Source organism: Gopherus evgoodei, chromosome 17, assembly GCF_007399415.2.
Source record: "Gopherus evgoodei ecotype Sinaloan lineage chromosome 17, rGopEvg1_v1.p, whole genome shotgun sequence".
NCBI lineage: Eukaryota > Metazoa > Chordata > Testudines > Testudinidae > Gopherus > Gopherus evgoodei.
The window spans coordinates 13,039,986-13,055,331 of NC_044338.1; the positions used below are offsets into that span (position 1 = coordinate 13,039,986).

The 15,346-nt window shown below is 41.6% G+C and overlaps 1 protein-coding gene across 17 annotated transcripts in view; it reads left to right on the forward strand.

Moving 5' to 3' along the window:
- Positions 1-15,346, forward strand: part of LOC115636551 (merlin-like) — a 31,855-nt gene that overhangs the window by 9,201 nt on the left and 7,308 nt on the right. For 13 of the 17 annotated variants that reach the window (XM_030536797.1, XM_030536801.1, XM_030536800.1 and 10 more), the window contains 11 exons: positions 356-478; positions 5,691-5,774; positions 6,758-6,826; positions 7,130-7,212; positions 8,182-8,257; positions 8,798-8,935; positions 10,613-10,687; positions 12,098-12,211; positions 12,689-12,811; positions 13,745-13,962; positions 14,878-14,980. In XM_030536797.1, coding sequence (XP_030392657.1) covers positions 356-478; positions 5,691-5,774; positions 6,758-6,826; positions 7,130-7,212; positions 8,182-8,257; positions 8,798-8,935; positions 10,613-10,687; positions 12,098-12,211; positions 12,689-12,811; positions 13,745-13,962; positions 14,878-14,980 — 1,206 coding nt within the window. Of the gene's footprint in view, positions 1-355; positions 479-5,690; positions 5,775-6,757; positions 6,827-7,129; positions 7,213-8,181; positions 8,258-8,797; positions 8,936-9,239; positions 9,358-10,612; positions 10,688-12,097; positions 12,212-12,688; positions 12,812-13,744; positions 13,963-14,877; positions 14,981-15,346 lie in introns of those variants that run through there. The other 4 variants (XM_030536808.1, XR_003996993.1, XR_003996992.1 and 1 more) reach the window with 4 other exon arrangements.

Below are 15,346 nucleotides of genomic sequence, written 5' to 3' on the forward strand. Positions count from 1 at the left end.
CTCCTTTCAGCTAGGTTACTCCTACAGGAGCTACTAGTTCAACTCAAGACGTAAAGGCTCATATGTTTAGCGATGGCTGTGTGACTTCTAGATTTTTAAGGCCAGAAGGGACCATTGTGATCGTCTAGTCTGATCTGCTGCATAAAATAAACCACAGGATTTCACCAACTGATTCCTGCATCAAGCCCATAATGCATAGTGTTAGTTGTTAAATTTAGAATCAGCAATGTCCTTCTTGCTCAAATCAGAAAGGGCTCAAATGCTGGCTGCTTTCTAACTGATATCTGGAATTGTGTTCTGAGGCATATCTGCACCATTTTCACTACTGCTTCTCCTAATGCTTATCTTTAAATAGGTTTTGGATCAAGAAATCCCCAAAGAAGACCCTGTTAGCTTTCAGTTTTTGGCTAAATTTTATCCAGAGAAAGTGGAAGAGGAGCTATTGCAGGAAATTACCCAGCACCTATTCTTCTTGCAGGTCAGGAGGCAGTTTTTAACTGTTAACTTTGTTCATCCCATCCCTTTTCATGATTTGTCTTCTCTTTGTTCTTGTCTGTAGTTTAGTCCTAAATGGGAGGCTGCCCATAGCAGGCAAGCTGCAGTATCTCTGTGGGATATCCTCATTGGAATCAATAACAATCATCTCCTCTCGTGGTCAGTGGGCTCAGTCACCTTATTAGACGACCTACCCATTGTTTGGGCTACACCAGCTCTGGGTCTCCTAGTGGCTTGTGTTGCTGTGTCCCTATTACAGGTGGATTTACAGCCGCTGGGACTTACAGTCCAGAATGTGAATCAAGCAGTCAGTGTTCTGGGTGTTAATCCCATGTGAACATAACCTCTGAGTATTTCAAGGTTCATTCATCATTGTTAATTACCTATTTTTATCTCGGCAAGGGTGAGAGAGAGAGTGTGTGTATCTGTGTGTAAAACCTTCAAGCAGACCCAGGGAGATTTGGAGAAGCTTTTTACTTGATGGCTGGGGTGAGGAGGAGGAAACACAGCAAAACCAGGAAATATGAACAGCTCCATAATTTTTTTTTTTAAGACGGTACAGTTCTTTGCTCTGTAAATCTTCTTCTGGGCCTGGGGGTTGTCAATTGTTTGAAGGCAAGATCAGACTAGCTTAGCAAATCAGTGTCTGTGGTTCTCGTTGCTGCCGCCTGTTATTTCTGTCTCTTTTGCTCCACTTCCTGGATTTCTACCCTTGGGCTGAGAATGGATCTTCATTCTTCTGATTGTATCCACCAGTTTTCATACCTAGAAAGTCTGCCCCGAATATGTTTTGAAAACCTGTTTGGACAGCAACATAAGAGTCCAGGAATCCCTTATGGATTCAATGTTCAGTCACACCAAGGAGTCATGTTGAATGCACAGAATTGAACATGGAAATCTGGGCTGTCTGGCAAACTCTTAAATTTTATTGGGATAAAAAAGTAATTTATATAAACAAATCAATGGGATTCATCATACTTTTGGCCTAAATCTCTTGCAACCTTATTACAGATAAGCCAAGGTTTGGACTGGTCTAACTCTTCAAATCAAGCAAACAGTATACCCTGTTTACTGTACAACAGCACCAATATACTATGTTTGTTTCTCTGGATAGCATTTCAGGGATACTCAGAAGTTCTCTGGCACCTTGAATGCTCCTAACTTCTGCCAGTCAATTGGAGTTGTGTTCCCCATCCCTGGGAATTTAATGGAATCCCACTGCTCAGAGAAGTATAATTGACCCCACTCATAGTGACACCCTGCAGTGGGGTTGATTGCATTAGGAAGTAAAATGGTGGTTTTGCCAGGAGAGAATAGAATAATTTCCAGCACTTCAATAACTGTTAAGAGGGGATCTGTTACTAAAGAATTGGAGTTGCTCTTTGTTTTCATAACTACTGCACTATGCTTGTGAGAGCAGAATGCTTGAGTCAGGACTCGAGGGTTCTTTTCTCCTCCTGACACCCTAAATGATTTCAGGCAAGTTGCTTAACAGCTCTGTGCCTCAGTTTCCCCTCTTTGAAATTGAGATTCTCCCTTTCACCAGTGCTGTGAGGCTTAATTAATATTAGTTAAACACTGTGAGATCTCTGGATGGAAGGTGCTAAAAACCTAAAATAAATTCTACTTGTACATAAGAGCTAGTAGCTCTGCAGGGCTGCCTTGCTGATTGAATTGCCAGGGTTGGTCATTTCCATTATGCTTGTCCTGGAGACTTCTAAGGTTCTGGTAATCCTTTGAATGCTGTGCACTGTGGGCCAAATTCTTGTCTCATGCTGAGTTAACAGGCTTTGCTTGGTGACCTACATAGAGATGGGTGAGCTCGAATCCTTCCCCAACATGGAACAGAGAAACCATGTTGTCACGCCACAGCTGCTAGAATAGCCGTTCTTATACACCATGCATGGAGGTTTTGGCCAATTATTCATAGAACCACTGCCAATTGCTTGGCCTGCCCCAGTCCAACTTCTCTGCTATTGTGTACAGAGTCACTGTAGAGTGCTGTTCTATCTACTACTCCATCTGCTTCTCAACAGATGGCTTCCTCTTTGTAGCAGGACTAGGGCAGTTCTGCTTGTTTTTGGAACTTGGATGTCTGTGCAAAGGAGGTTGGAGGCATGGAATACGATTGTCTATATTAAATATAGAAGCCCAGCAGGTATACTTGTTTCCTGGCAAGTATTAATTCATCAAGTAGTTGGACAAATGCCATTGTTCCGAGGAACTGTTGTTTCATTGGATTCTTTTAACCACTTGACAACAGGTTTCTTGAGTCACTTAGGAAGGAGATGACTCTACTCCTTGCCTTTCTTTTAATCCTCATGTTGTTTTTGGTTTTTTCTTTCCCCTTGAGCCTGCCTTGACTGGCTTTGACTTTCAGATATGCAATTAGTGTAATTCTTCTCATTCCAAAGTAGAAAGAAATGGCAAAAAACAAATTTGAACTTGCAGAGTTTCCTGGCAATAAGAATTTAAGATTGCACCTGGATACTAATAGGAAAAACATGTTCAGACATCTGCTTGCCTACAGATTTCAGCTTTATAGACTACTGAAATGTCTAAATATTAATGTGGCATAGTAGCATTTTGCCATATGTGTGAATAAAACTACATGACTAAAACTCTTCATAACTTTCTCTGTCCATTAGAGAACAACACTCTGCTGCCTAAAGACATACAACAATTCGTGTTCGTAATATTTAATTTCAAAATCCCAAAGACATGTATATAGAATTTGTCCAAGGACATTTTCAACTGTGAAAGATACGATTTGTAACATCGAATATGAAAGGTGCAATTTTCCAGTTTGGAAGAAAAACGTTTTCATTCTTTCCATTTTAGCAGCTTAGAAGTGAGTTTCCCTGCATTATGACACAAAGTCACAGATCGTGCTCACCGAAGGAATAAAGTTTTTATCATAAAAATTCTTCCTTGATGTTTCATTTCAATTCACAGAATCTGCTATCCCAATGCATATTCGTAAAGATAACTGAGTTACCTCCGGTCATTCCTTCCTTCTATTTTGGAAGTGTTTAAGGCTATACATACCTCAAGACTTGTTTCTGTTTCTAGGTTAAACTCATTTGCATTTGAAAGGGTGAATCTGTGAATATTATGCTGCACTTCTCCTTTATATTACTGGGCTAAAATCAGATTTAAAACAAACAAAATCCTCATGTTAGTACCTGTGTTACTAATATCAGTTTAGATTATTAAAATGGTAAGAGTGTTAAAATCTCTAACTTTTTACCATTTATGTGGTTTTTTTTCCTCCTGAACTTTCTGCACTTTACTCTGCCTGGTCAACTAAAACACTTATTTGTTTCACTATTTTAATAGTCAGTTTTACATTGTGGTTCTCCTTCACTAGTCCAATGTTGCAATGTTTGAGCTTCAAGCACTGCAGAACTCTACTAACTGAGCATTTTTTAATTTTTTTTTTTTTTTTTTTTACATATGAGAACATTTCTATTAACTTTACATTTTGTAAGGCTGTTTTAAAACAAAATTTAAACTTTTGGCCTAAGCTACCTGCTAGAGCCCTTTTTAGATATAGTGGGCCAGATTCTCAGCTGGAGCAAATCGAGGTAGCTCTTCTGAAGAGAATTAAGTTGTTACGCTGATTTACAGTAGCTAAGGAGCTGGCTCACTTTTTTTATTGGTAAAAGCATGATGTGTAATAGCTTCTCTCCTGGATACATATGCTTGAGTGCCAAATAGATGGGTGAGAGAGAGTGGTGATTCATTCTGCATATACGAATGTGGCACAATGAGTAAACCTGATGATTCCAGATTCACAGTAATGAAAGCTTCTCCCTTACATTTTTCTCACCCTTATGGAAAAAAAAACAAACTCTGCTCTTGCCATTTTAAAATTTAAAAATATGTGATGTCAAGCAAACCCATTTTCATTGGGTTTTCTTCCTGCTGTTAAAATGTTTCTTCAGTTTTAACACTTTTCATTTACATTCAGGGAGCTTTACACCACTCTGGCAGTACAGAGGGGCCTGGAAATGGAGGCCTGTTTGTGCTGTGCTGAAGTGGTAAAAAGCAGGCTTTGTATACATAAGAATTTGGCCCTTGATCTCTATAGTCGAACACTTGTTTTCCAGGAAAATGTTGTGTATCAGTAATTCTCAGATGATCTCTGATAATATTTTGCTGTTGTAAAGCACCTTTTATCTACTGTGTGAAAATTTTTATTTTCACACAGAAAAAAACTGGGTTAAGGTTAAATGAAGGCTAAAAGCACTTGTTAGTGGTTTGAATGCATATTACCTTTCAATAGCATTTGAGTTAAGAGAAAATTCAAATTTCAGAAAACTAGGGCAAAGTTAAGATGAAACTCACAAGAAACCCAAACCTTTGACAGATAGAAATTTGCAGTTAAAGTAGCCAAAGGACCTTAACTCTGTGCTAGTAATGAAGTGCAGAGAAAATAAGAAACATGCGCTATGATATGGTACTTTAGCCATCCAAAACAAGTGCCTTCATTTTAGCATTGATCTCAAAAACTAGGATACTTTAATCTTAATCATACAGTGGGTTGAGCATCTTACTGGCCTTCTCTATGGTCATATACAACATGTGCACACACATCTTCCAAATTCCTGAATAGACAAATAGCATATGGAAGGCAATCATTCCTCACTCTTCATTAAGGTCCTGATCTTCGGGGAGTGCCCACCATCTATGATTTATGTGTCATCCAACAATTCACACATCTTTAGACCCCAAGCTAGTGTGTTTCTCTATAAAAGCCTCATATGCCTGGATCGTAAGATTAGAGCAGACAGTTAGATGAAAAGTATGCAAGTTAGTATGGTGACACATCATTTCACTAGTATTGGATATGTGTGCATAAAACAAATGATAAAATCCATGTTCTGTAGTACACTTTTTCAATCATCTGCAAGACAAAGTAGATCGCTGATTGGTATCTCTGTAGGGATAGCCAAACTATCTTAACTGTGATTTCCACACTTTCAAAGGTTTGGATGTCCTGTAAATTTAACCTTAACTTTGAATATCCTGTGTTTCTAAAGTGTATTTTTGTTTATTGCTGTTGTTATCTCATAACAGTTAATTTCTGGTGCCAGGTTGTGGTGAGGACTTGTTTGATTCACTTCAAGCTTAGTTTAAGTCCTGATTTTTGGATTGTCTTTCATAACTTGGTATTGTTTTTCCATCTTTAGGTTAAGAAACAGATATTGGATGAAGAAATCTATTGCTCTCCAGAGGCTACAGTTTTATTGGCTTCTTATGCTGTGCAGGCTAAGGTTAGTGCACAAAAGTGCCTTTTCTTTTTATTCAGTTTTTATCAAACATGATTATACAGTTTTAACTAACACATACAATACTGTTAAACTCTGCTGTGAAGAAAGTAGGTCAGCTGGGGACATGGAGGTATTGCAGAAAGAGGAGTTTTATATATAATTATTTGCAATTAGGGAGAGAGGCTTGTTTGCTATTTTACATTATGCTTTTAACAAGTTAGAGGACTAAAATTAGATCCTGTTCTCTGGATTATCCTATTGTGCTAAGAGGCAGAGTGCAAGCATGTGAAATCTTGATCCTGAAACATCTGTATATAGCTCTTTGGTATAAGCTTATATTAAAATGTAAAATTATTCTTGGCTCTTTAAAGGATGTCCATGGATCCTGCAGGTGGCTGATGCCCTCAGTTCCTACCGAAATCAATGGGAACTGAGGACATTCAGCATCTTTAAGTATCAGAGGTCACCATATGCTCACAGGGGTCAAAATTGCCCCATGGCAGAAGGTCAGCACCAAGCCCTCTGCACTGCTGACTGCAGTAACCGTGTGTGGGTATGTGTACAGGAGGAATAGCTGAGCCAGCAAAGCCACCACATCCCCAGAATGCAGCAGAAGTGGGCTCCTTGTTGGCTCTGAATCAGCTGAGGCGAAGGAGGACGTGGGAGGGTGGGACAGGGAAGGAGTCACTGGATCTGTATTTACATGGATTTACAGACTGGAACTTCTGCAAGGCGCTGTGGAGGGACTGTGCCTAGTATTTCAATCCATAGGCTAGAACAGTGGCTTGTTGAAGCCACATGCCTTGGCCACAGATTAACGACAAACTCCATACCCCAAACCCATCTAGTGGATCCCTCACAAAGCCCATTTACTTGGGCTGTACTTCCCCCTTGAGGCAGTCATTCTAGACAAAAGTTGTCCAGCTACCAAATTCTCCAGCATCCTGCAGGTATTTAACCAAGTCTGTTGTCTTCTCCTGTGACAGTATGGTGACTATGACCCGAATTTTCATGAGCCAGGCTTTCTTGCCCAAGAAGAGCTGTTACCCAAAAGAGTAAGTATTTTCCAGGCCTGAACATGAATATTTTTAGCTGCGTGAAGAAGCAAATCTTTTCCTGGGGCTGGCTCTAACCCCAGGAATTCACTCTGTGTGTGTGTGTGTGTGTGTGTGTGTGTGTGTGTGTGTGTGTGTGTGTGTGCGCGCGCGCGCTTGCTCTGAACTTGACAAGAAGTCCCAGCTGTGAACTCTGTTGACACTTATACACTGGGTTGTTTGGGAGTGGCAGGTGGTAAACACCACTGGCAGCACACGTCTTCATATGTTCAAAAGAAAACAAACTCCTTCCCTGCTCTGTAGGTCCTCAGGCAGTATCAGATGACAGCAGACATGTGGGAAGAAAAGATATCGGCTTGGTATGCAGAGCACAGGGGTATTGCCAGGTACCGTAACATTTCTTGGGAGATCATAGGCATATCCATTACATCAGTACAACCCACTTGACTTCAGTTGGCTTTTACAGGTATAAGTCAGCGGTTGGCTATCTGACCCCCATTTATCTTGGTTTATCAATATTGTATTCCTAATAGGAACATTTATTATCGAATGGAAAAATACAATATTTTGGTACTAAGATCCTGCTCATACCAAATGCTGAGTAACTGAGATAGACTTAGTGCCTTCAAGGTGCATTGAAGCCAATGGAGGGGTTGAGGCCCTGTTTCAGAGGCACGCCATACCAGGTGTCCAGAGTTGATCTAGCCCAAGTTGTTTTAATTAATTTGTTCTTTATTTAGCTGCCCTAGATGCACATTAACATTCTCTCCTCGGTATTTATTATTTTACCTGCCTTGAAAGGGAAATGATGTTGATGAGTGGCTGAAGACGTTCTCTGTTAATCAAAGGGCAGCTTCGGTGTGTCTTTTGGACTTCAGTGTAAAATATTGTTTGGAGCCTCTTACAGCAATACTTCTCAGTGAACCACTTCCTGAGGGGAAAACTCATGTGTCATGGAAGACCATGTTAGAGTAGGTCTGTAGCCAGTGGCATCTGTTAACATCTGGAAGAGGCAAAACTGACACGCAGAGATGAGATCGGAGTCAGTTACCAGTAATGGGTAAATGTTATACTATATGTGACTCAGACAGGGTTGGTAAAGCTTTACTCTGTTCATCTGGAGTAGACTGCACTGTTTAAGCTGTCAGTAATAGATCATGCACTTAACAGTGTAGGTCTTAAAAGCTGTACAGCAAAACTTAAGCACAAGTAAACCAAATGACAAAGGAGCAAAAGACCCAGTCACCTGGTTAGGATTGCTCTCTTCAAAATAGTAATGGAAAATTAGAGAAGAGGAAAATTAGTTGGAATTTACTTGGATTTCCAAGTGTAATCACTGTTGTTATGCTTTCTAGGGATGAAGCAAAGATGAACTATTTGAAAATTGCTCAGGACTTGGAGATGTATGGTGTCAATTACTTTCCTATTGCTGTAAGTGTATCATATTAAGCTATATTTTTATTTACTATAGATTCACTGATTCTGAATCTTCAGCCCAGTTAAGGGCAGTGTTTTCTGATACCTGGAGCAGGGGACTTAGAACTAGGATTCATAGGTTCTATTTCCACCTCTGCCACTGACTGGCCGCGTGGCCACAGACACACTATTCTCTCAGCTTCCTAGTCTGCAAAATAAATACAAGAAGTTCCTGTGAATAGAACTATTAGGCTTAATTATTTAATGTCTGTAAAAGGTCTTTAATATCAGCATGTGATGACACCTCAGTGAGGTCACCTATGGTGACTGAGCCTAGGATCTCTGGATCTAAAACTATGGGCTTCTACTGGCTGAGCTAAAGGACCAGGCCTGTTAGCTACAGGTGGCAGCAGAGTAATAAACCTCTTTTATGTGGTGGAGACACTAGCCTCTAAAATATACAAATAAATTGCTTAGAATAAACAAGTTGCTGGAGTGTGGTTGTACATGCCACTAGAAATGGTGTTGATCATAATTTATTGTATTCCTTTGCAGCAAAATAAGAGCGACACAGATCTCCTACTTGGAGTTGATGCTAAAGGTATTCACGTCTACAGCATAAATAACAGGTTTTCTCCAAATAAGTCTTTTGAATGGAGTGGTATCAGAAACATTTCCTATAGTGAGAAAGAGGTAGGATGGATCTAACCTATTACTGTCTTTGCAGTCGTGTGCACACACAGGGATTCTTGTAATAGATTGGAAGCAGTCTGTCTGAACAGCTGAAAAAAAAACAAGGATGGGGGATTTGTAACAAAACTCAGAAATATAGGCCTGATTTTTTTTTTCCCCCCAGAGGTGCTGAGTACCTGTAGCACCCATTGGTTTCAAGGTTAGCTATGAGTGCTCAGCCCTACCTGAAAACTGAACACCTCATTGCAATCTGATGGCTTTTTGACCTGTGAAAAAAGTGTGGTGGTTTGTGTTCATTTTCCAGAAGATAAGGCCTACAAAAGCCACCATGATTGGCTCCAGTTGCCCCCGTGGAGAAGCCAAGGATTGAATGATCCATAAAGACTGAACTCTATCTTCATTTACAGAGCTGGTTCCTCCAGGTCAGGATGGAGGCACTATGGCAAGAGAGGGCATGTAGGGAGGCGTTTGCATTTTCTACCTACACTCTATCTGTTCTGTGGATAAGTAGAAAACTTCCGTCTCCAGAGCTATAAATCCAGCACATTTTATAAGAGTTCAGTTGGATTTAAAGAGATTACAGATCATCCTCCATACAAAGAAGGGAGAGCGTGGAGGGGAAGGTGTGAGAGATACCTGAAATATTGTTAACTGGAAGACTGATCAGGAAAAAACATCAGCACTGGAATCCCCAGTAATTAACAATAAAAGCGGAGCATAGTCTGTCCCTTTCTTTTCAATGAGTCCTTTCAAACTGGGGTCCAAATTCTGCTCTGGTGTAAATCCAAAGTCAGGAGTGTGCACGTATTAAAACATTCATTATCTTCTACTATTCAAACACAGCCTTGCTTTGGGCAAGATGTTTGAATGACTGTTACCCACAGAGTCAAATGAGCTATAACAAGTTTTATTTATAATCTCAGTGAAACTGTATCTGAAATCAGATGACAGGCACTGAGATTATGCAACAAAATGCAAATGAGTGGATCGGAATAGAGTGCTAATTCATGAGTCGCAGCAAAGGCCAGGATCTAAAAGAAGGGAGCTGCTTTTATGGTACTGTTGAGTTGAATTCAACGTAGGAAGTGAAACACTCTGTGCTGGCCCCCTTGCAATATAGCCCTTTTTCACTTACTCCTCAGAAAACAATTTGGGAGATGGACTCTGAATAAGAAAAAGTTCCATGAATGGGTCCTGATGTCCAGTTTTTATCCTTCAGGCCTTTTGTTGTGTATTTCCTGTTTGTTTTATAACCAGAGTGGTGTTGGATACTTCACAAGGGCAGGCTTGGAGTATTACATTTGTTAAAAGACAACTTCTAGAGATTAATAATAACTTCATTATAATGATGACCTTTGAATTTGATGGTCTCAATCCAGTTCATCACAAAGCCGCTGGCACTAACTGGCCCCATTGCTGGCAGTTTCAACTTCTAAAATCCCCTAGCAATCTTATTGCAGGACTGGAAACCAAGAACCCTTGTCATCTAATCCCAACTCTAGCTCTGATTCTCTGAGGTCTCGAGCAATCATTAACGTCTTGTCTCAGTTTCCCCTCTGTGCTGGGGATAATACTTTCACGTCAGTGTGGATTCATTATTGTTTGCTATAGAAATAGTATTCAGTAGTTTCAGCTTTTTATTGATCCAGACTTTTCTGCTTCCTTTTTTTCCCCCAGCTAACTATTAAACCTCTTGATAAAAAAGCAGAAGTTTTCAAATTCTTTTCCTCGCAGCTCAAAGTGAACAAACTGGTAAGTGGGCTGCTGCTCTTTTAAAAAATCTGAATGTAGTAACAATCTCAGTTGCATTGTTTGATATCAGAATGAGAAATTGAATATCGCCATGGTCATGTGTGTCGTGAGTATTGGTACTTAAGAGGCCTGAAGCCATAATAAAAATTAGCGTTGCAGTGTTTTAGGGTACCTCTACACTACAGGATAAATTCGAATTAGCTAAAACCGATTTTATAAAACAGATATTATAAAGTCGATTGTGCGCGTCCACACTAGGCACATTAATTCGGTGGTGTGCGTCCGTGGTCCGAGACTAGCATCGATTTCTGGAGCGGTGCATTGTGGGTAGCTACTGTAAAAGAATGAGGCCAATAACGTCGATTTGCGTCCACACTAACCCTAAATCGATATAGTAATATCAATTTTAGCGTTACTCTTCTCGTTTTGTAGGAGTACAGAAATCGATTTAAAGAGCCCTTTAAATTGATATAAAGAGCAGTGTAGTGTGGACGGGTGCAGCGTTAAATCAATTTAACGCTGTTAAAATCGGTTTAACAGCGTAGTGTGGACCAGGCCTTAGTAAAAATTAATGAGAGAAACCGGTGTACTTTATTGTGCCCTACATGAGAGAACCCACCCGGGGACCAGGAAACTTTGTCTGAACACTTGCTTTTTCCTCTCAATTATTCTGTTTGTGGGTGAGTTTGCCCCCTTTTTTAGAATGGGTATGGGAGGAGACTCACCAACTGTGTAAAAGACCAGAGAGCCACAGGGAAATGCTGCAGATCTAAGGCTAGGGCACTGTGAGAAGGCATGATGCCCCCTTTGCTTCCTCAGGAGCGATGCGTCTGTGGATTCTCATTTCCTCAAGGAACAACAAGGAAAGGGAAGCAGCATATGATACTGCTGACTGGGTTGGCATTATCTTTCACTGAAATATCCCTACGGGATTGATGGGGGAAGACACCGGCTCAGTCCTCTCCCTAGCTAACCATATCCTTTCTCAACCTGCAGAGCCCTCATCTTATTATGCACCTGAGGAGGGTCTTCTGCAGATGACCTGCCATGCCACTACTGCTCTTATCCCTTATATGCCCCCACCCAACTAGTTCCATTTACCTCTCTTACACCAGCAGAACTGGAGGAGAAATTGGTGCCAGAGAAGGTGACTGAATAAGGAAAGAGACTTCCAGCCTGCTCTGAACCTGTCCAAATCATGTATTTGCTGTCTAAAGATGTGCCTTACCTTGACTTGCTAGGCTAAAAACCTGCAAATCTAATCATCACTTTTATTGGAGGGGGAAGAATTGCAAACTCCTTATGACTCTGAAGTTCGCCCCAAAGTAGGAGATGTTTGCATTCCTGTGCGGTGCTCTTCACCCAGCTCACCGCAACTCACTTGTGTTGCAATTGCTTTGCTTTTTGCAGATTTTACAGTTGTGCATTGGAAACCATGACTTGTTCATGAGAAGGAGAAAAGTGGACTCCATCGAGATCCAGCAAATGAAAGCTCAGGCCAGGGAGGAAAAGGCTAGAAAAAAAGTAGGTTCCTTCTGCTCCTTGTTGCTGAAAGTATTTATTATTCCATTCATTACACATACATTATTCTTCACCCTACTTGTTAATATCATGAGCAGAGATGAACGTGTGTGTGCGCGCTCTCAGTGGTGTCTGTGATGCACGTGGAGGGATTGAGAATATAAGCAGCTGTGGGAGGTGTGGAATGTCAGAGGATACATGTGTGTTGTGTATGGGTGATATCTGTGGTAGAGGGATGCCCAGGCGCAGGTGTAGTACAAAGGGAGGAGTGACACAAGTGCTCCATATTGACAGCACTTTTAGATAACCAGGCTCACCAGCTGTCAGATTCAATACAGATGAGCTGCCCTGGCAATCTGCAAGATGCCCTGATAGTGGCAGATAGCCGTGCAGCAGCTGGACAGCTTTCAGTTCTCTAGAAATAATTACCCAGTTTGCTCTGCAGTCCCAGTGTATGAGCATCACTCATTATCTTTCCAGATGGAGACTCAAAGGCTGGCCAGGGAGAAGCAGCTCAGAGAAGAAGCAGAGCGTGCCAAAGAAGAGCTGGAAAGGCGTCTCTTCCAGATGGAAGATGAAGCCAGGCAAGCCAACGAGGCACTGGTGAGCATTGCAGAAGTCTGTGAATGTCATCTGGCCTTGCGTGACATCAAGATTTATTAGTTCCTTTTCCTGTGGCGTCAGCTAGGACACTGAGGGAATGTCTATACTGCAATAAAAAACCTATGGGACTGAGTTTCAGAGCCCAGGTCAATTGACTCTGGCTCACAGGGCTCAGGCTGCAGGCCTAAAAATTGCAGTGTAGCTGTTTGGGCTGGAACCCAGGCTCTGAGACCCTCTGGCCTCATGGGGTCTCAGACCCTGGGTTCCAGCCCAAGTTTGAATGTTGACGCTGCAATTTTTAGCTCTGCAGCCTGTGTTGGATGACCTGGGGCAGCCATGACAATGCCACAGGTCTTATTGTAGTGTAGATGTGCCCTGAGGGTTATTGTTAAGGAAAGGAGGGAGATTTTCTGGGAGGCAGGGCATGCTTGCACTCTTGCAGGGAACCAGGCCTGTCCCCCATCTCCATTTGCTGGGAACCACCCATTTCCCCCTGATTTTTCTGCAAACACCTTATTCAGGCCAGGAACCAGAGGAAAGCAGGCTGCATCAGGAACTGAAACTGGAGAAGTCTGTATGAAGCCAGTAGCAGGTGGGACTGGCAGCTGAAAGGAGGCAGGCAGAGTTCACTAGGCTCTGCCCATTTGGGAGATGTCTTAGTCCAGTGCTGAGTCTTATGTGGTGGAAGGAGTGAGGGAGAGAGGAAGGCACGAATACTGGAGCAGAGGGAGACGAGACATCCTGGAAATGTTTACTTGGCTTTAGGCCCTCAGTAAAGAGGGCTAAAGACGAATATAATGATCCATGGTATGTTAAGGGTTAACATTATTGTGATCTGCTGGGGAAAGACCTCCTGCTTCTAAGCTGACTAGCTATTTTTTCCTTTCTAAATGTTGCATCATAGTAGCTAAGATAAATCCTGTCTCTTTTTAGCTGCGGTCCCAGGAAACAGCAGAGCTGCTGGCGGAGAAAGCTCAGATTGCAGAAGAAGAGGCCAAACTGCTGGCCCAGAATGCTGCAGAAGCTGAGCAAGAGCGGCAGAGGTTGGAGATCACAGCACTGAAAACCAAGGAGGAGAAGCGTCTGATGGAGCAGAAGATGCGGGAGACAGAGCTGATTGCAGTAAAACTGGTGAAAGAGTCAGATCGAAGGTTAGATTTGCTTGAGGGTCTGATGGGTGGCATCTGTCAGCCGTGGCACTTGTGGACACTGTGTGACTATCTTCCTAGAGTTTATGTGTGGAAGGAGGAATTCCCCAGGTGACACTTCACAGCTTGTACCGGTGAATTTGAAATTACTGCCAGGAATTGTTTAGCAAAAATTGCATCTTGAGCTATAGAGTTTTAACTGTGACTGTGCAGCAATTCCTTAGCATTATCGAAAGACTGAGGGCTACTAATGGAGAGTCTAAACTTAAATGTAAAGCCTGGTGAACGCTAGAATCATGCTAATTAGAGGAGTTTAAACTTATAAGCGGTTTGCAGGATTCTATTATGGGGTTCCGAGCCCAGTGTAGTGCACTTAATATAGACACTGTTGTAGATTATGTATAGTCTATTGTTTGCACATGTATAGAATCCTAGGGCTCAGTGCTGTCCTAAAATACAGGGCATGCCTCATGTTGTATATTGGTACAGGTATTGGTAAAGTACTTATCACCCTGGTACCTGAGGGCACTTCACTTATGCTGACATGGTGTTAAACAACATTTTCCCAAAACAGGGAGCACTTACTTTTCAAACCAGCATCCCAGAGAGGATCTTTGATGCCAGATAATGGTTGAGGGCCCAGACATTACAAGACAATGGGTGCAGAACTGGGCCCATAGGAATTAGAGATAAAAAAGATCTATTAAATCAGCCAGCTAATGCAGGACTCTTCCTGCAATCACCTCTTCTTGTGCTTTGTCCAGTTTTCAATGTCCTGTGCAATCAGGCTTTCACCTGTGGAGACTATTTCAGAGGCTAACAGATGTCTCTCAGGAAACAAGCTAGGGGTATGAATTCGATGTGTTGCCACATGCTTGAAATCTACCACCTAACAGTCACAGTATGTTTGTCTGACAGAGCCAAAGAAGCTGAACATCTAAAACAGGATCTGCATGAAGCCAGGGAAGCTGAACGAAAAGCAAAGCAGAAACTTCTGGATGTAACTAAGCTTAATTATTTTGTAAGTTACCCAGTTTACATTCTGGTGGGCAACACTTTATTGGAGAGTGGACAAATAACAAATCATCATTCACATTTAGATACAATGTAACTAACAAGTAAATACACATTCTCCATGAAGCTTGCTCAAGACACTTTGTTACCAAGCTGATATATTTATAACCTCTTTGTACTTTGCAATCTTTGGACTTCACAATTTTTACATGTCATGACAATTTAAGGAATATCTAATCTATCTCCATCACTGTTAATCACGTAGCATACACAGTACCCAGAGATGTTTGCAATTTAAGGATACCTGGATGTCGTACTGACAGAAATGAAGTATGGAAACCGAGTGACATTGAGAGAACTTTAGGAAGGGCTC